Genomic DNA, 20,336 nt, shown 5'->3' with positions numbered 1-20,336 from the left:
GATGGGACAAGCAAGGAATGCCACAGATCGGCACTGAACAATCACTAAGCTGTACTCTGTGAGTTCGTGTAAAATCGTCATTTCTTTCGTTTTGAATAAATTCAAAATTTGCCTTGTTTGTTTCTGCACTGGCTACATTCAATGAATATATGCTGTGCGATTTGTCCTGTTTTCTCAATTTTCTTTGAAGTCAGGCTATGTCTCTTGATCTGTGCTTGGCGAAGAGCAAAAAAATCAGCTGTAAGCACAGGTTATATTAAGCTCACGTACAAACGCGTTTATGAGATGCAGGCCTCGGCATTGAGCAGCTGTTCATGTGACGCTATTGTTAGCATCTATTGCAAAATATTAGTATCCGGATATAACAATGTCCTCCAGGCGTTGCAACAATCCTCTTGTAATAGCAAACGCAAGCTAATAGTAGAGAAAAACACGTTTTGCAGTGCTGATATTCAGAATGTGAAAAACGAAGAGTTTTTGCAATCATATAGTCACATACCATAATATCTCGTCGTTAACAACACTAGCGTAAGGAAGAAACAGTAACGAGCTCTCAAATGTTCACCGATTTTGTTATGTTGAACATACAATTTTGTCTACCTCAACAACAGGGCGAACAAGGTGTGCTCAAGGTTTTCGAAATTCTTAGAACGGAGACTGATCGGGCAATGGCGCTGATGGGTAAGAAAAATTGTGCCTTCGTTCTGCTACCTCTTCTGTTGTAAAGGCGATATGCATCACTATATGTCCGGTACGCAACAAGTACGCAACAAAGCGTAAATTCATTGATATTTTGTACTGTCGTCAGTAATCTTAAAGGAGCCCTGTAACTGTTTTTCAAGTAACCATTGAATGAATTCACTGGAAGAGCTTATTGCCTCACGAATTCAACGCCGCAAAAATTTTAAGAATCTGTCTAGTGCGAGTGGAGTTACAAAGGTTTCTCGCATGCTGCAATTGCATTATCTCTTCTCTCGTCCCGACGAAAGCACCGGGAGCAATGCAGGGAGTGATGGCGGGGCCACAGGAAAACGTCAGGCACGCCTCGTAACTTTGAACACTTTTTTCTTTTTGTTTTTTTTTTAATGCGCGGCTTTCTCAGTGTGACCACGCGCGCACTCGTGGACAAGTAGCGGCCTCCCGCGGCGATCTCTGTAACGAGCGAGCGTACCATGTTCAAATCGGTCAATGGCTGCTATATGGGCTTGCTACGTGTGGTTTTTTGGGCATATTCCGTGAGCTGTCGAGAAAAGAGAAATCAGTTTTCTGGAATGTTGATGATTTATTGTGAGCTCCAGGCCACGTGCTGCACTACAATATTTGGCTCGCGTGTTGTCGGAAGCCTCTTCTACCGATCGGCAGCGTTTTCTGACCATGCTCTAAAAATGTTGCAGGGCCCCTTTAACACAACAGCTCCAGAACGTTTACTGAAACAGTTTGACGCTGGCACCGCGTACCTTCGAGGCGTCACCCACACATATTGACATGCCGTTCAAGCATACCACGGTGTTATCTCGGCAAAAGCGTTCAGTGCTTCACCTCTGACATCAGTCAAACTAATCTGTGCCACGTTCAAGTAAGGCACTAAGCCGAGTTTGAAGGTTTAGATTATTTTAAAGGCTTATAACTACGCTGTTGAACATGAGTGCAGACAAGTTAAAAACAGGACGCGATGCATGCACTACTAATACGAGTGGGTGCATATAAGTGAAACCTTGATATCTCTTGTTGACTGCGAGCTAAATTTTTTACATGAAACTTTTGTGACGTAGGCGTAAAAGGTCCAATGAGCTATAGATGCATGTTATGTTCACTCTATATATGCCGTTTTACAACCAATAAACGTTCAGTTGGGAGCCTGAGCGCATCCTGTCTTTTACTCGTCTTCGTCCGTGTTCAATAACACAGTTGTAAAAAAAAATGTCCTGCGTAGAAGCATCCGTGTTAAGCTTTTTGACGACTCTTTAATGACCAATTGCTGACTCAACAGCACTGAAAATTACTTGACCCTTTGCTACACCTAATAAAGAACTAACCAAAGTAAAATAATTCCACAGCCTTCAAGCCTCGTTACTACACGCAAATATTCATTGTTTCACCCTGCAAGCTTTCACTGGTGCGACTTAACTAATAATGGGGCCAGTTGTAAGGTCCACTATTTAGGTTTTACTAAAGCTGAAACCATTCATTCGAGCTCGAGATTGTATATTTTGTTTTTGTTTCTTTGACCTTGTCCTAAAAGGGTAGTTTGAGCCTGCAATATTATTACCTAATTATTTCATAAATAATAAATAATTACGTAACTAAATACTACCAGGTGTTTTTGTATGTTAAAAATGAAGTGCAGAACAGCAAAGGTCTACAACGTGTTTTTTTTTTCTCTCTTTAGGTTGCCGATCCGTGAGTGAACTACACACGGATATGGTGGTTCACCTCGAACGGATATCTAAGCTGTGATGAACAACCGCACGTCACTTCTATCGACGGTCCTGGCATAACCGAATACGAGGATTACGTTTACACAGGCCTCTCTTGGGGGCATAGGGCACCACTCTTTTGTATAATACAATGAAGGAAAATTAAAAGAAAGATACTCATCTTAGCTTCACTTTTGTATGGGTGAAAGACGTTGCGCAGTATTGAACGAACGAAAAGCACCGATAATGTTTCTTACTAAGAAGTATCACGCGCGATCATTTTGCGCGAGCAGTATCACTCGCTTGTGTAGCATGGCTGTCAATCATTTTTTTGAAAAATGTCCAATGGCACTGTAAAGCTTACCTTGTTTTAGGCAGCGCAATTCTTTCACTACTCTTCATTTGAACATACTCCTAAAATAGCGTAGTGTACAACAAAAAGGTACTGACAAACATTTCACTGTATAGCAATGCAGACGTGTATAGTGGCGCTGAAGTCAATAACTACTTCAAAAGTTGTTCTGAAAAAGTCGGGAAGAAAGAGGAACATGATGGACAGATGAAAAAAAAAAACCACAGCGTATCCGCGGCGTGAATGATGATTGGTGGGGTGAAGCGTTCGTCAGTCCGTCCGTGCTTTCGTCCGCCCATTCCTTCTTGCTTCCGTCCGTTTAACCGTCCGTGTGTCCATCCAGTGTGACCGTCGGTGCATCCGTCCATCCGTGCGGCCCTCAATGCATTCGTTCATACGTCTGTTCTTCCGACTGTCCATCCATCCGTCCGTGCGTGCGTTCGCCCCTCTGTATGTCTATGCGTCCATCAGACCGTCCGTCTATCTGTATGTCCATCCCTCCGTCCATTTATCCAGTGAACACTTGAAGTACAGCCATCTCACATCTTTTCATCAAGTGTTCATCATGTACAAGTGCCGCCATCCAGTGGATATTCTAAGGACCGCTCTTTAGGGTATGTGCCACCGGTGGCTGCATACACCATCGGAGGATGGACAGACCCACACCCTAAGAAGCTTCGCCCGTAAAAAAAGGCGTTCCGTTATTTGTACATTGAGAGAGTTAACTCATAGCTGATAAAAGGAACTAGAAGAATCGTCAGCAAGCATACAGCTGACACAGTAAGCGATATGGTGGCTAAGAGCGTTCAGCGAAACGTCAGAGATGTGGAATTGGTGTATTTAGTAGCACTGAGCGATAGAAAGCCGGCTCTGTGTAAACACTGAAAGGGTAAAGAGGAAAAAATCAAACATGCAATTTACGACAATTCAAGGGGAGATGCGTTTCGCCGTTAGCAGCAAAGTCAGGTAGCAATATTACGCATGTGAAGCGAGATTCAGTGAAGCAGTGAAGTTCCCATGCGGTGGGAAGGTAAGTAAATGGCGGAGGATTGATCCACCCGGATGCGTGCTATGACACTATAGTCTACAGAACCCCTTAGGTTGCATAGACAACACTGTAAGACAAGAAAGGATGTTATGCAAATAAAAGATAACAGGAATTCTGGTCGCCCCGCCGCGGTGGTTTAGTGGCTAAGGTACTCGGCTGCTGACCCAGAGGTCGCGGGTTCGAATCCCGGCTGCGGCGGCTGCATTTCCGATGGAGGCGTAAATGTTGTAGGCCCGTGTGCTCAGATTTGGGTGCACGTTAAAGAACCCCAGGTGGTCGAAATTTCCGGAGTCCTTCACTACGGCGTCTCTCATAATCAAATGGTGGTTTTGGGACGTTAAACCCCCCCATCAATCAGGGAATCTGGTCACGAAAAAGTAGGCAGATAGTCCAAAAATAAGAGGTAAACCAACGTTAATCGATCCAATGGCCCAGAAAGTTGGGCTACGAACTTAAGGTATTTTTATGGAATGATAAGGACAATGATATGTCGTAGCGCGGGAATAATAATAATAATAATAATAATAATAATAATAGTAATAATAATAATAGTTTTAGTAATAGTAATACTGCAATCTTGATCTTGGTGATGCGCAGCTCAGCACCTCGTCACTAAAAGAGTCACTGTTTCATCGGCTGTCGCCGAAAAAAAAACCTCGCCTGATTTCTTGCGCACTCACTTAAATTCTCAGAATGGCGACAACCACCTTTTTTTGTATTTTCCATGGATTGTTTGGTACACCCACCCTCGAAAGATTGACGCATTACCTTAAGCTGGTGACATGTGAACTACGACAGTTCCAATTTTATTCAAAGAGTGATTTACTTCTCGGGTGTATTAGGATTGGTAGCCTCGGGTAAGTCCCGTCGACCATCCACATTTTAAGGTAAAAGCCTTTTACAGCTTTTACTAGTGTCCGCCCGTCCATCCGTCCGTCCGCCCGTCCATTCCTCTTTGCCCTGCAATAATGACAACTGTGACCTCTCTTCTTTCCTACCTCCGCAATCACGTGATTGCTAACAGAGTAAGAGATCGTAGAGCTAATCTAGGATCTAAACACTTCCAGATACTAGAGCTATTCGTCCAACAGCTCTGGGATGTGGCAGCATTTGGTATAATACGCTTTTCTTAACATATAAATCTTCATAGTACAACATTTATTTGAGGTTTGAAAGAACTCCGCATCGATCCAGGGTTTTTCTCACACCACAAACTCAGTCCTACATACACAATCTCAAACAGGGCGCCGAGCAGATGGGCCGCATAATTCGAAGCATTGCAAACAAACGGGACGAGTTGCAGGTCACAGATGCCCTTATGCTCGTTTGTGCCTTCACGACCAGTCGTGTCGTACGCACCAAGCTTTTGCTCCGCACCAGCAAGTAGTATGAAAACAATATTGCCGGAACTATACAAAAAGTCACGAAATGGGCTTTAAATCTTCCCTTCACCACCTCCAAAAGAGCCATTTCGGGCCCATCGAACATGGTGCTCATCTGCTGAAATGTCTGAATATCGCACGTCAGACCCATAGAGACGTAACAGATCAAGTACCGGAAGCATAGAACAAAACTCTATCTTTGACCTCCACCGAGTAACGTGGACACTCAAATCTCATGAAAGCTGACGATAGTCCCAAGTAAAAGACTTTGTGTGCTAATGAGGGTCTCAGAGAGGCCCAACTAGCACATGGCCATATTCGCAGAGTGCGTGGTGGTATACCGGTGCTTACTACAGCAGGATCTATGGCTGTGTGGACGATGTTCCTTGTGAATAGGTATAACATGTCGGTGAAGTGGCAATGAGCCATCGATGAGGCCTAGGCGCTGTCCGCGAAGGGTGATGGCAGTGGCGGCAGGTGATTAAGTGCCGAGGAGGCCTAGACGTCGCCGTCATGCTGCACTTAATGTGGCTGCACGAGGGCGGGTGCCTCGGACGAATAATTGTTTGTTTGTTTGCTTTAGGCAGAAAGTTCCTTAAGGTCGAGACTTATCCATCGGTGTTGTGCGCCGCTGACGATGATGTGGATGACGATGAAGAACAAGCGCGTCTCAAACCACACATTCTCTTTCGGCCAAGGTACCCACTATATGACTGACAATGACGCTACTATTGATGAAAAATATGATAATCTCAGAAAACTACTGGCTTGCGCAGTAGATGACGTCTTTATATGCTCTACGATGTATTTTGTATGACTTGAAACGACCAACAATAACCAAGGGAACGAGCCCAGACATCGCCTTTGATAACTTTAGGCTTGGTTCGATACCACAAAGCAGTAATAATGAAGGGGAAACGAGATTCGCAACACGCCATACTAGTTATTGTTCGAGATTCGCAACACGTCATACCTGTAAATATTGTATGTAACTATATGACGCTCGGCACTCATTAACATGCGTGAGTTGTAAATTTCGCAAGTTATTTGTGGTAACACCGAATAATCCTACTGCTTTGCCCACCGATCATCCAATTTTTTCGTCCAAACCTATGGAACGTACTCACTCTGGAAGATGGGCCATGAATGAGTAGTTGAAGGTTATTTGTAAAATTTTAGGTGATTCAAAAGTAACGAAATAAAGCTACCATAATGCGTAGCCATAAATAAGACTGCAAGTAATATGCTATTTAGCCCGCCATTTCAGAGTCTGCATACGAGCTCGGAATTCCGTCTTTGGAGACGTTGCCGAAGTTTGGACAGGTTGATGATTGATCTTAAATAGTTTTCGTTTATCCGCAATATCTCTTAAAATTTACAGATGGTCAACGCAGAGGTCAATAGAATATGATTGGTTTGTAGTCGAATCAGTCACGCCAACGCTGCAGTAATGTAACAGAACACACCAGAAGGAAATTACTGAAGGCGGTGTAAGAAATAGTCTCTTGGTCTATATCTCGGAGTGTGTTTGAGCCATCGATGCGGGTGAAGAACGTGAACAAGCGGAGAGAAACAAAGAAGAAAAAGAAGTAGCAGGTTCTTACGGTGCCCGTGGTTCGCAGTCAAAACGTGTGTTCGCAGAGCTTGAAGGAACTTCTACGTCTTTGAATTCGAATTGATTCGCTGGACTAACAGGCGCTGTTCTGTAACGAAGGGCGCAAAGCCACGATGCCGGGCACCCCGAATGAGGAGACGCCGAGCCATTCGTCACGCAACAGTTCAAGCACGCCTGTTACTTCGACGCCAAATGAAAAGTTGTTGCATGACTCCAACCAGCCGCAAGACAAGGACCTCCCGCAGCAAGCTCCACGGGGAGAAGGCGCAGTGCCGTCGGCATCCACGTACCGAGTTTCACGGACAAAGGAACGACCGCGGGCGTCCCAGACGAGTCTGGCACTCGGCAGAGGGATACTCAAGTCCAGTCCCTCCTTCCAAGCAAAGGAGGACACGTCGAAAAGACCCCAGACAACGGCGATAGCGTTCTCTCAGTCTTCGCTAGTGGCGCCAACCTCGCCTGAAACTTTGTTGCGACCACACTGCACAGGTATGAACACGAATAACCGCAATTGCATGTTACTGAGAACTAGCAGACGATGATACCTAACAGAAAAAATGAGTGCTTAAACTAGTATTTGTTTTTTGATCGTATATTGTAGCTTTTGCTTTCAGTAGGGCATGCGCACCAAAGAAGTACATTTTACACACCACAGAGGAGAAAAGTGAACTTTTTATAGGCTATACACTAGGTATACCGTTTTTTTATGAGGACATTTATAAGCTATAAATATTATTGTGAGCTTAGAAAAAAAAATGCGACGACTTAGAGTACGTTGTAATCTACTATGGGAAAGCATTAAGATGGTCACAGCACAGCTTTGTAGTCAACAGGTTCGTATAGAAAAAAATCCCGGCATATCCACAAAGTGAATATGTGGAGAAAAGACGGCCTTTATTACACCCGACGGTCTGTTTGTGTTTAATGTTATGCCATTCGGCTTGTGTAATGCCCCCGCCACATTTGAAAGATATATGGACACCGTTTTACGGGGTCTCAAATGGGAAATTTGCCTGTGTTACCTGGAAGATTTGGTGATTTTTGGCCGAACATTTGAAGAACATAATCATCGTTTTGACCTCGTTCTAACCTGTCTCGAGGAAGCTGCGCTTACACTGAACTCAAAAAAATGTCGCTTTGGAGAACGTGAATTCTTGGTTTTGGGACACCTGGTGGATAAAAATGGCGTGAGACCGGACCCGCAGAAAGTCGCCGCTGTCAGCAACTTCAAGCAGCCGCAGTCCCCCAGGGAGTTGCGTAGCTTCCTGGGCCTGTGTTCTTACTTTTGTCGATTTGTTCCGAATTTCGCTGATAAAGTACAACCACTGACTGACTTGCTGCAAAAGGATGTCCCTTTCCACTGGACGCCGGATTGCGAAGCAGCCTTTAAGCAGCTTCGGTTCATACTGACTTCAGGACCGGTACTACGCCATTTCGATCCTTCTGCTGAAACGGAAATTCACACAGATGCCAGTGGAATCGGCCTTGGTGCAGTGCTCGTTCAGCGCCATGACAATGCTGAACACGTGGTCGCTTACGCGAGTCGTTCGTTGAGCAAGGCAGAACGAAATTACACAGTCACAGAACAGGAGTGCCTCGCAATCGTTTTCGCCGTGCACAAGTTTCGCCCATACATTTACGGCCGTCGCTTCTCGGTAATCACCGACCATCATTCTCTATGCTGGTTGGTAGGCCTCCGAGACCCATCTGGACGACTGGCGCGATGGGCTTTGCGCTTACAGGAGTTCGACTTCACAGTACGCTTTAAGAGTGGTAACCGGCACGCAGACGCCGACTGCCTATCGTGCCTTGCTCTACCGACGACTGAGTGCGACGCTGACAACTTCGACCAGTATATCGGCGCTATTGCCTCTGAGTTCCCTGATCTCGCGACTTTCCGGGCAGCCCAACAAGAGGACCGCTCCTTAGATTCTCTGTTCGCCTCCGCAAATGAACACGCAAACCCAAGCTCTTTTGTGGTTCATGACGGCGTCCTTCACAAGAAGAATTATTCCGGACAAGGCGCCCGTCTGCTTCTAGTTGTTCCACGCACTTTACGGCCTCACGTCTTTCGGTCCTTACACGACGACGCAACCTGCGGCCACATGGGCTTCGCCAGAACGCTTAAACGAATCCAGCAAAGGTTCTATTGGCCCAAGATGCGACACGACACGGAAAAATACGTTGCTGGATGCGAACAATGCCAACGACACAAACGTGCCACGGCTAAGCCGCCAGGACTTCTCCATCCTGTTCCACCTCCTAACTCTCCCTTCGAGACTGTTGGTGTCGATATGCTCGGTCCATTTCCACGATCGAGCAGTAACAATCGATGGGTCGTCGTCTGTGTTGACCACCTAACGCGCTATGCAGAAACTGCTGCAATACCGGCTGCAACGGCCATGCACGTGTCGCAGTTTATGCTTCGCTGTATAATTCTCCGCCATGGTCCTCCACGCGTTGTCATTAGCGACCACGGACGTCAGTTCATTGCCGACGTCGTTGAAGAGATCCTGCGTTTGTCTACCTGCCATTTCCGCCATGCCACACCATATCACCCGCAGACCAATGGTCTCGTAGAGCGCACAAACTGGACTCTCACGAACATGTGGGCTATTTATGTCGATTGCAAGCACAAAAACTGAGACGAAGTGCTACCTTACATCACGTACACGTACAATACCGCGAAGCATGAGACTACAGGTTACTCTCCATTTTACCTGCTGTACGCTCGCTCCCCACGATTTTGTCTCGACACTATACTACCTTTTACACTTGACGTGGAAACCTCGATAGCCGAGACGCTCTGCCGCGCAGAAGAAGCCCGTTGCATCGCACGCCTCCGAACCTTGGCATCCCAGCAGCGTTCTAAGAAACGTTACGACGCCTGCTATCGCTCCGTATCTTATAGTAAGGGCGATCTTGTGTGGTTATGGACACCAGTCCGCAAACGTGGTTTGTGCCAAAAGTTCTTGGCCCACTATTCCGGTCCATTCGTCATTCTTGACCGCCTCAGCGACGTCACGTACGTAATCTCGAGCATCACAAGCAATGGTCGCCGCTCTAGCAAAACACAACTGACACACGTTGCGCGCCTTAAACCGTGCCACCATCAACCATCTGAGTGACTCGCCCAGGGGGCATCGTCTGCGAACCGGGAAGTGAAACGCGCTAGCGAAGATTCGACGAAGAGGAGGAAGAGACTGGACTGGCTCGCGAGCGACGCTGTTGATCCTTCGCTGAGCTATACCTCTGCATTACCCATCTTGTAAATAAACGCGTTCCATCGTACAGTATATTTTTAATAGAGAAGTACCGCCATCCAGCGGACATTTCAAGGACTAAACGAGAGGTGGGTACCTACTACTTCTTCTACTTCTACTACTACATACATCGGGGACGCACGACCCCGCACGCCCCGCGTAAGAAACTTTGTCCAAAAAAGCTATTCACGATTTGGAGTACTTGGAACTCTATTGTTTAAGAAAAATGTTTAGCGATTTAAAGTGCTTCGTAGTCATCTATGGGAGAGCACTGGGCTGTCCCGCTAAAACCAAGGAGGTTAGGAGCGTTTTCCTCGCACGCCCAATGATGCTGTGTTTAGAAAAAAGAGGTAACGATTTAGCGTAGTCGCTTCACTACTATAGGAGAGCTGAAAGCCGTCTCGTACAAGACCGAAGAACAGAGGGGCTTAAGCAAATACAGTGAGATTTATATACGTGTCAGCTCAAGTGTTTGTTAAAGCTGGTTGTAAAGCTAGATATACCTGTATATTACCACTGCTTTAACACTCGGTAAACTTTATTATTAGCACCATGGGTTATACGAAGGGTACCAGAATGCAGTTTGAACCCCTGTAATTCCACCTCTGGCGTCGCCTTTTAAATCATGACAATGAGCTCCGCGCTTCCATACCTAATGTCGTGAGTGAACGTCCATACTTTCGTTTGTAGATTAAACCTCACAAAAAAGACACAGCAGCTGAAAGGAAGAGGTAATGGCTGAAACGAATTGGAATGTTACACCAAGTAACAGTAATCATAATTTAACGTCCCCAAAGCACCATATGACTATAACTGACACCGTATTGAAGACTCCGGAAATTTCGACCACCTGGCGTTCTTTAACGGCCGGCCAAATCTGAACACACAGGCCTACAGCATTTTCGCCTCCATCGAAAATGCGACCGCCACAAACAAGATTCGATCCCGTGACCTACGGGTCAGCAACCGAGTGCCTTAGCCACTTGACCACCATGAAGAGTACTGTTATACGAAGTTAGGCGATCACCCAAGTATTCTTGAAGCCGAAGCAGCTCTTTGACTAGCCTGTGTAATGCTGTCCCTTCGTCCGCACCTCTCCCCTCGCCACAGGCATTGGAGTGGTGCCAAGTTGCTCACGTTCTCCTATAAGTGCACAGTGACATCTCTCTCCCTCTCCTGCCGCGTGCACGCCGCGTGTCTGCTCTCTGTCGCTTCACCCTCTCCGCCGCTCTCAACCCTCAAGCCTAGGCCTTCCCTGTGCACCCTCTCATCCACGCCACCTCTCTCCCTTTGTCGGCGAGAAGCCACGAAGCGGCGGGTTCGCATGCTTCGCGGGATTCGAGAATGTCGTGGTGCCGATAATGTCGACCGCGCACGCTGTTCGCCGCGCGATCGCGCCGATGGGTGGAACGTCGTCGTGGCATGCTTCCCGCTAGTGTGCGCGTACCTTTCCCGGCTGTTGCTGGCGTTGTGAGGGCTAGCGAAGCTGATCGCGTTCGCAAATAGCGACGCCAACAATAACAAGGCACGGGCCAGGGCATCCGAACACAAGCGTCGGCAGGGGAAGACCAGCAACACCGACGATGTGCGAGTCAAAAACACCAATCGCGTTCGAGAATACATATGGCACGCGGGTAACACCGACGAGACGCGAAACAAGAAAGCCGAACGCAAGCTTCGTCAATACGCCCCGCCTCCCGCGTCTTTGCGTTTCAAACAAACGTTTGCTCGAGTAAACGCTACACCGAGTTTCACTTGAAACCACTGTTTTAGCCCCCGCGTCGACGCCCGTTTCAACCGGGACAACGCCGTGCGCACCACTGCTGCTTTGCATCTCATCAGGGTTCCCTTCGGGGAGATCGTCGATAGTTCACTCTGCAAACTTTCCTAACTCAATAAAATGCTGGTGTAAGGAAACACGTTGGTTACAATGAGTAAAACTACCTTCGTCCCGTCTACCTCTCGGACACAAACTGAGCGTTAAGAACACTACAAAAATCATATGGTGGTTTTGGGACGTTAAACCCCACATATCAATTAAGATCACTACAAAGAAGGGAGCCATCTGCTGATTCCTGTTAATCTAGGGCGCAAGCGGTCACGCCCACTGTTAACGCTTCGAACTTGAATCCAGAACCACGCATCCAGGCCCCAAACTCAGCAAAGTAGAATAGATAATGTGGCGTTGTTTTCAAACACGCCCTTTTTCGTTACTTCTGGTGTACAAAGATATTTGTTGCGATCTTTTAAACCAAATAAACTAGCTAACTGGACTAGTTGGCTGTGCACACTTAAGGCTAACAGCGCAAAAATAACGCACGGACACAATACATAAGGGATCGGGATGACCTATCCATTTTCCGCCTATGACCATGTGTTATTTTCGCACTGTTAACCTCATGTTTTCATACTGCACTGTTCAAAGTGTGGCTCTGCCCCATTCCTCGCTCATATATGTGACTGCAGTGAAGATTACCCTCTTGCCCAATTCCTGTCTGATTTAAGAACCCCCTCACTCGAGGTGAGGAAAAATGTGCTTTGTGTCTTCAGCCCTGGAATTATGGCATCAGGCTATACATTGAGCAGGGGAGGTGGCTGCTAGGTGCCAGCAAAGCGCCATTTTTCAAGTTTCTTGTTCGCCCAGTAACGTTGATTTTCGGTTCGTGATATAGTGAGGTGCAGATGAACATTTGTTCTTGATATTTTGTGGGAGGAAGACATAAGAGGACAATGAGCATACAGAAGGCAAGACATCTCATTTGCACAGAATAGCTCGTACTTATCGACCTACGAGGAAGTTGCATTAGGTGCTTCTTAACCTTTTAAATGCCGCACTATGAAGCAGTAGGAAAAAACTAGAATTTATGTTGATAATTTGCATTGGCCTTCTAAATTAACTATGATCGAAATACAGCCACATTCACAATGTCTAAGCATGTTTTTTCGCATGTTCCATTTTTGGAACATTGGCATTTCCCATATGCAAAACACACAATTTCTCTGGAACAACTTTTATTGACTTTTCAGTCGGGTTTCCTTATTCAGGATAACTGAAGAATAATATTTAGCGTCATACGATGTCTCTGAAAAGTATAAATATTTATAACAACACTTTCTGAAAATTTCTTCTTTCATACTACTGGCTGTACTACAGTGACCAAATCACAAACCATGGTAAGCGGCAAAGCCTTTCTTTTCGGCAAAGCACTAGGTACCTGGAGTGGTAGTCCACCGCCAAGATGAATGTCTGGCTGCGGAGGTGGAACAGGTTCATGCTGACAAGTTCCCAGGGACGTCCAGGTAAGACCGTGGAGACCAGGGGCTCTTCAAGGTTCACCCGAGTGGAAGCACATTGCTCGCAGTTAGTTACCAGAAAGGCATGTCTGCCGAAATGCCAGGCCACCAAATGGACTCTCGAGCGAGAACTTTCGTCCGGTTGATGCCTTGGTGTCCTTCGTGCAACAGCGTCAAAACAGCCGGCCGAAAAGAATGCGGGATGACCATCCTGGCGCCTTTCAGTAGAACACCGTCGCAGACAGAGAGATCATCTGCTGCTGAGGCATACTGGGAGAGGGGACAGTGTTCGCTGTGGCTCCTGCTCCTCAGACGGCGGTGGTTCCACCCTTGGCGCAGGAGGTGCAAAAGGCACTAGGTGACACCGGTTGCGTTGTAGGACGCCACCCTGCTCCGTTTCCACGACATAACTTCGTGGTCGGCGTGCTGGGCTAAGCACTGTAGCTTTGACCTGATCAGGTCGTACCCAGACACACTGGCCTGTTCGGAGCGATGACAGATCTTGAGCTCTGTGATGCCTGTTAAAGTCAGCGGCCTGTTTCTGCTTGTAGGCTGCATCTTTTCTCCTCACGTCTTTCCTCGACGGCCAGTGAGGACATAACTGGGAGTCCTGTATCGGCACTTTGGTTCGGAGTTGTCTTCCCATCAAGAGGTGGGCCGGGCTGAAGCCATCGACTCCAGGGGTGTCCCGGTAGCTGAGCAAGGCCAGATGAGAGTCTGCTGCTTTGCGAAACAACTCCTTGATGGTCCTGACCATTTTCTCCGCCTCTCCGTTCGGTTGCGCATAGTGCGGGCAGCTGGTGACGTGGTCAAAGCCGTAAAATGCCGCCACTGCTGCAAACTCAAGTGAAGAGAACGGTGGACCGTTGTCTGATCTGACTTCTCGCGGAATCCCATGCCGGGCCAAGATGCTTTTGGGAACGTCGATGACTGCCTGAGCCGTTGTGCTCCTCAAGGTTACAACTTCAGGGTACCTGGAGTGGTAGTCCACCACCAAGATGAATGTCTGGCTGCGGAGGTGGAACAGGTCCATGCCGACAAGTTCCCAGGGACGTCGAGGTAGAATCGTGGAGACCAGGGGCTCTGCAAGGTTCACCCGAGTGGAAGCACATTGCTCGCAGTTAGTTACCAGAGAGGTAATGTCTGCCGAAATGCCAGGCCACCAAATGGACTCTCGAGCGAGAGCTTTCGTCCTGTTGATGCCTTGGTGTCCTTCGTGCAACAGCGTCAAAACAGCCGGCCGAAGAGAATGCGGGATGACGCATTCTGGCGCCTTTCATCCTGGCGCCTTTCAATAGAACACCGTCGCAGACAGAGAGCTCATCTGCGGCTGAGGCATACTGGGAGAGGTGCAGTGGCAGTTTGGACTTCTGTGGCCAACCATTCTGGCAGAAGGATGTGAGGGCTCTGCATTCGCCATCGGACTCTTGTGCTTGTCGCACGTCCTCTGGGCTTAGTGACAAGGCTTCTGACATGCCACTGACCACTTGAGCTACAAACAATTCCATGGTGTCCAGGAGGAGGGACGCCTTTTGGGTGATGCGTGACAAGGTATCTGCCGTAGCTAACAGCTTTCCTGGCACGTGGAGCATTCGGAACTGGTATCGCATGGTCTTTAACCTGAGCCTCTGTATGCGAGGCGGCAGCATGTCCAGCTCCATATTGCCGAAGAGAGAAACGAGTGGCAGGTGATCTGTCTCAACATCAACGGTCATGCCACGGACGAATTCGTCAAACCGTTGGATAGCCCATGTTGTTGCCGACGCTTCCTTTTCTGTCTGGCTGTAACGCTGCTCTGTCTCGGTCATTGATCTCGAAGCAAACGCAACTGGGCGGCGCTCTCCAGAGGGCTGTGTCTGCAGCAAGACTGCGCCCAGTCCGAATGAGCTTGCGTCAGCCGAAACTGTGGTGGCATATGATGGATGGTACTTGGCCATGCAACGGTCTGATGTCAGGAGTTCCTTGATTTTCTCGAATGCAGCATTTTGTTCCTGCTGCCGCACTCAAGTCGCAGACTTGTTTAGAAGTGCTCTGATGGGAGCTGTGACCTCTGAGATGCTAGGAAAAAACCGGGCAAGATGGTTCACCATTCCGATCAGTCGCCGGACACCTGCGATGTCGGTTGGAGCCTCCATGGCTTCGATTGCTTCGACCTTGTCTGGACTTGGCCTGATGCCTTGTGCTGAAACGATGACTCCTAGGAAGGAGACTTCGGAGACACCAAAACGACACTTGTCTTGGTTCAACGTGATGCCTGTTTTTGCAAGGCGAGACAGCACCTGGTTCAGTCTGGCATCGTGCTCTTCGCGGGTGCGCCCAAAGACCAGAATGTCGTCTATCGTATTGGCAACTCCTTCCTGGCCCTCCAGGATCCTGGCCATCTGTTTTTGGAAGTACTCCGGCGCGGAGATGATGCGAAAGGGGAGCCGGCAGAAGCAGTATCAGCCAAATGGGGTGATGAACGTTGTGAGCTCTTCGGAGTCTGCAGATAGTTTAACCTGATGAAAACTGGCTGTTGCATCTAGCTTGGAGAAAACTGTTGCGTCGCCAAAGAGGCCAAGGACTTGCTCTACCGTTGGTAGGATGTAGCGTTCCCGAAGGACAACCTTGTTCAGCTGAGTCAAGTCAACGCACAGCCGGTAGGAACCATCGGCTTTCCGTACTACAACGAGGCCAGAGCACCACGGGGTTGGGTTGTCAACCCTGCGGATCACGCCTCCTTCCTTCAGTTTGCCAAGCTCGTGACGGACGACCCCGAGTAGCGGGATGGGAATCCTGCGAAGCACGCTTAGGGAGAAGGGTGCAGCGCCAGGTCTCAGAAGGATAGTGTACTCGTCCTTGAGGGTGCCCAGTCCCTGGAAGAGCTCAGCACGCAATGTTGCTTTCGGAGTCTGAAGTTCGTCGAGAAACTTTACAACTTCCAGAGCTTGAAGCGCCGGCAGTCCAAGAACAGGTACGGTGAGAGACTGGCTCACGTACAAGCGCTGAGAGCTCAATTTCCCGTGCCACCGAAGTCTCGCCATGTACGAACCCAGCACGCGCAGCGGCTGACCGCCAGATCCGGTGAGCAGGCTGTTGACGGGGTCGAGCTTGGCCGGCAATGCAGGGAATTCGCTCAGAACGGCGGACACCTCGGCTCCGGAATCGACCTTGAACTGCGCTGTGTAGTTGTCAACAGTGATGTCGACGAACTTCGCCGCGGCGAGCGTCCCGACAGCGTGTAGCTGAATGGAGCCGAGCTTCTGTTTTGCCTGCCGCGCACGGCACACTTCCGCAAAGTGTCCTTTCTTTTTGCAGAAGTTGCAGACGGAGTTTCGAGCAGGGCAGTTAGAACGTGGATGTGGCGCGCGGCCGCAGAATTCACATGTTGACGGCTGGCAGGAGCGTTCTGCTTTCCGCGGGGGCGAAGGCCGCTTATCGTGGTTGCGGCGGCGAGAGGCGAACTTCTTATCTCGTACGGCGTCGAGGTGTAGCTCGCGGGAGTGCTCTGCGCAGTTTTTAGGCAACGTTTTTTCTTTGTCGGCGTCTTCTGATTGACGGGCCTGCATCCATGCTTCTTTGAGCGTCAACTTCGTGTTCCCGCAAAGCTGGTCCGAAAGGCGCGAGTCGCGGAGGCCGACGACAAATCTATCGCGTACAAGCCTTTGCTCGACCTCAGCTGACGGATAGTTGCACCGCTTCACCATTCTACACAGTTCGGCGTAGTAGGCGTCGACGCTCTCATCGGGTAACTGAACACGCCGGTGAAAGCGCGACGACTCGTACAGTTCATTCGCCGGATGCACGAAGTGGTCGGTGAAGCTGGCGGCAACCGCTTGAAATGAGGCGAGTGATGCGGTGTCGAGCGAGAACGTCTCAAGAAGTGGGCGGGCCTCCGGCCCCATGCAGTACAACAACGAGCGTACCTGCATGTCGCCGGATGCTTGAGTCAGGCCGGAAACGACAGCGTAGTCCTCGTAGCGGCTGAGCCATGCTGGCTAGGTTCCCGGGTTCACAAAGTCGAACGGTGCGGGCGGCTGGAGGTTGAGGCTGAGCTTTTTCGGTGCCACTCCGTCGAGGGCCATCGTCGTGCGGTACGGGCGAGTTCGCAATGAGGGGGCGTTACGCAGCCACTTCTGACACCATGTCTCGTGAACGGTCCCGCGCGAGCGTGCCGGAGCACGAGCGGCCCGTGCCCGCGGAAAGAGACGATACGCACAACAGCTGCTCAGCTAACGAAAAAGGCCCCCCCCCCACTTTATTCGGGGCAGAATATATACAATCTCAGGGACGCCACATGCCAGTGGCAGCCGAACTAAATGACTGAAGGGTGGCGACCTCTACAGTGCAGCCGCTTTTTGCACTCCTGGCACTGATTCTGTTATTTTTCTTGCATTCCGCGCATCTTCCCCGAGTCGTTTAGATGATGTAGTGGCCATCAGTTTTTCTGTCCTCATGTCTCGGATGAACCCGGGGTTCAGGTCTTACAGTGTGTTTCTGCTTGAGCTGCAGCAAGGACATGGTGACGTCCCGCCGAAAGTCGATGTGCGTCATGGCAGCATCACTACCCTCGTGAAGCTCGCAGTGGAAGAGCCATCCTGCGACGACAGCCATGTTCAAACCATTGCTGGAAAGGTTCCACTACCATTTCTTGCTCCTCAGTCTCGGTCGATAGCTTCCGAGGAGGCGGTCCATCACATCTACTCCGCCCCTGCCCTCATTGTATTTTCTGATCAATTATGGTTGAGGAATGTCCACCTTTTTGTTTGAGCGTCGTGGGAAGCGTTTTGCACTTCCAACAGGCTCGTGGCTGAGGTGGTTAGAAGAAACTGTGACGACTTCATTGTCATTCCACCTGCATGCGCAAACTGCCCCTTCACACTTGTAGTGGAAAGATCCTTTTTCTTCCTTTTCGATGTTTTTCAAGCTCTTCAGTGGAACACCACCGGTTCTTGTATTTCGCACATCCCCTGTCGCTCGAATCCCCTTGTCAGCCAGTTTCGTCAAGAGGCCGTGAGAAGTGAAGTTGTCAAAGTAGACTTCGTGATGTTCAGGCGCTTCCAGGACTGATATCATATTGCTAACAACCCTGGTCCCGAGAGGTGTCTTGTCATCCTTCTCGTTCTTCTCACAATATATTTCCATCACATAGGGGTACCCCTTCGAAGAGCACATCATCCATATTTTGTACCCAAATCGAAATGGTTTACCGCGAATGAATATTTTGCGCGAGTGGTGGCCATAATAGGGCACCATTGACTCGTCAATGCTGAGCCTTTCTTTGAACACTCCAAACTGGCGGAAACATTTAGAGATTTCGTCGTAAAACGGCTGAAGTTTGCCCATTTTCTCGCCTCCTTTCAACTGAGTGTTGTCAACAACATGAAAGAACCTTTTCAGCTGCCGGAACCTATTGCGGGCCATCACTGTCGCGACTATAGGCACAAAAAGATATTCTACAGTGCTCCTATACGAGTCCTCAGACGGAACGGAGTGGTACGAGCTGAAAAGTAGGATGCCGAAAAACTGACCTATGTCCACTCCTGTGACGTCCACCTCCTCCCTCTTTTGGAGTGCGTATCTTGCAGTTGGTTCAGCCAGTGAACCAAGATACTCCGGAGAAATAAATTTGCTGAACAGCATAAATGGGCTCATGTTTGCAAGATCAGGAAATGCCTCTAGCAATAACGGAGGACTCTCGCTAGTAAGTGTTTTGTCAAACGTGGCATGGTCACCCCATACAGGTGTATGGGAGTGCTTTGGAGTATTTGTTTTCCGAGCGTTCGTTGAAGCTTTGCGTCCTTTTCCAGCAGTGAATTGCCGCCCCGCTGGTTTCTTTCGTCGTGGCTCAGGACTCGAACATGCAGAAGGCGAATCAACGTCTTCATCCCTGCACTGCATAACTTCAACATGCTCACAAACATCATCAGAAACAACTTCAGAAAAGTCGTTTTCGTTCACCTGCTCCTTGTCAGTAATATTGCCATCTTCAACAGGTAGCAATTGGCATACAGACGCACTTTCGCGTTCGTCATCGGGAAGGCTGAACAAAAGGTCAATTGCTGCCTCCAAAGTCAGGAAGCGTTGTGCCATGACCTACAACGAAAGTTATTGCGACACTTTTATGCCGCCTTTGGTTGGGTGTTGCATTCACAAAGGTGTACTCCTTTCGCATTGGTATGGCAGACACTCCTACATGCGACTACTGCGGAAATGAAGAAACCATCGAACACGTCCTCTGCAGCTGCGCTTGCTACGACACACAGCGATGCCAGCTACGGATGGTTTTGAATCGACTTGACCCCGGACCATTTTGTGTGCGGAAGATACTAGGACCTTGGGCATCTGCCTCAGTTGCGCAGAAAGCAACTAAAGCACTGCTTCAATACCTTAAGTCAACAAACCTGAGCGACCGCCTGTGAACTGTGTGTGCTCACCGAGTGTGCTCGTGATTGTGTGCGCCTTCTCATCTTTGTGCAACTTCTTTTCTCCCCTTTATCCCTTCCCCAGTGCAGGGTAGCAAACCGGATGTGCGTCTGGTTAACCTCCCTGCCTTTCCTTGTATCTTTATCTCTCTCTCTCTCTATTGCGGTGTAAAGCACAGTACTACAAAAGTAAAACCAGCCGCAAGGTAGTTTTCTACTTACATTCACAGGGATTGATGCAGCTATAGGCATTGTAGTTCAATTCTGCTCTTTACACGTGTCTGGCAAACTCAAAATGACGCCCAGGAAAGCTCATGTTCAAGTTTATGCCAAACGCCGCCCAGCGGGCGCCATCGACAAGGCAAAACAAGAAAAAGAACAAGGCGAAACGCTTGCGCTCGTCTACGCTGCGTTTGACACTGTGAAACGCCAATGTTCCAAAAAAGGAACATCCACACAAAGCTCTCAAGCTGAAAACTAGATTGTCTTTGTTATTTTTTTATTGTATTGCCGCGTAATCCCGAACTATTTGCCGATATTTTAGTTCTGCTTTGCTCACTG

At 48.7% G+C, this 20,336-nt stretch overlaps 2 protein-coding genes and 1 non-coding gene across 6 annotated transcripts in view; 2 read left to right on the top strand and 1 right to left on the bottom strand.

The window, feature by feature from the left end:
• Positions 1–2,597, top strand: part of LOC119179158 (2-Hydroxyacid oxidase 1) — a 50,827-nt gene extending 48,230 nt beyond the window's left edge. For 3 of the 4 annotated variants that reach the window (XM_037430231.2, XM_075869397.1, XM_075869398.1), the window contains exons 9-10: positions 612–681; positions 2,390–2,597. In XM_037430231.2, coding sequence (XP_037286128.2) covers positions 612–681; positions 2,390–2,457 — 138 coding nt within the window. In that variant the 3' untranslated portion in view covers positions 2,458–2,597. The remainder of the gene's footprint in view (positions 1–611; positions 682–2,389) is intronic. The other variant, XM_075869399.1, reaches the window with a different exon arrangement.
• A 1,345-nt stretch (positions 2,598–3,942) lies between these two features.
• TRNAS-GCU (transfer RNA serine (anticodon GCU)) lies at positions 3,943–4,015 on the top strand. Its single transcript has one exon. It is a non-coding gene; the product is annotated as a tRNA-Ser (tRNA).
• An 11,797-nt stretch (positions 4,016–15,812) lies between these two features.
• Positions 15,813–17,282, bottom strand: LOC119179160 (uncharacterized). Its single transcript, XM_037430233.2, has one exon. The coding sequence runs from the start codon at positions 17,280–17,282 to the stop codon at positions 15,813–15,815; it is 1,470 nt and encodes a 489-aa protein (XP_037286130.2).
• Between the last annotated feature and the right edge of the window lie 3,054 nt (positions 17,283–20,336).

This window comes from Rhipicephalus microplus, chromosome 7 (assembly GCF_043290135.1).
Source record: "Rhipicephalus microplus isolate Deutch F79 chromosome 7, USDA_Rmic, whole genome shotgun sequence".
In the NCBI taxonomy this organism is placed as follows: domain Eukaryota; kingdom Metazoa; phylum Arthropoda; class Arachnida; order Ixodida; family Ixodidae; genus Rhipicephalus; species Rhipicephalus microplus.
The sequence above is the reverse complement of the archived record's forward strand: the minus strand, read 5'-3'. Positions and strand labels throughout refer to the sequence as shown.

Excerpts from the sequence above, each read along its gene's own strand:
- LOC119179160 (XM_037430233.2), bottom strand. The coding sequence starts at position 17,282 with ATGCAGGTACGCTCGTTGTTGTACTGCATGGGGCCGGAGGCCCGCCCA.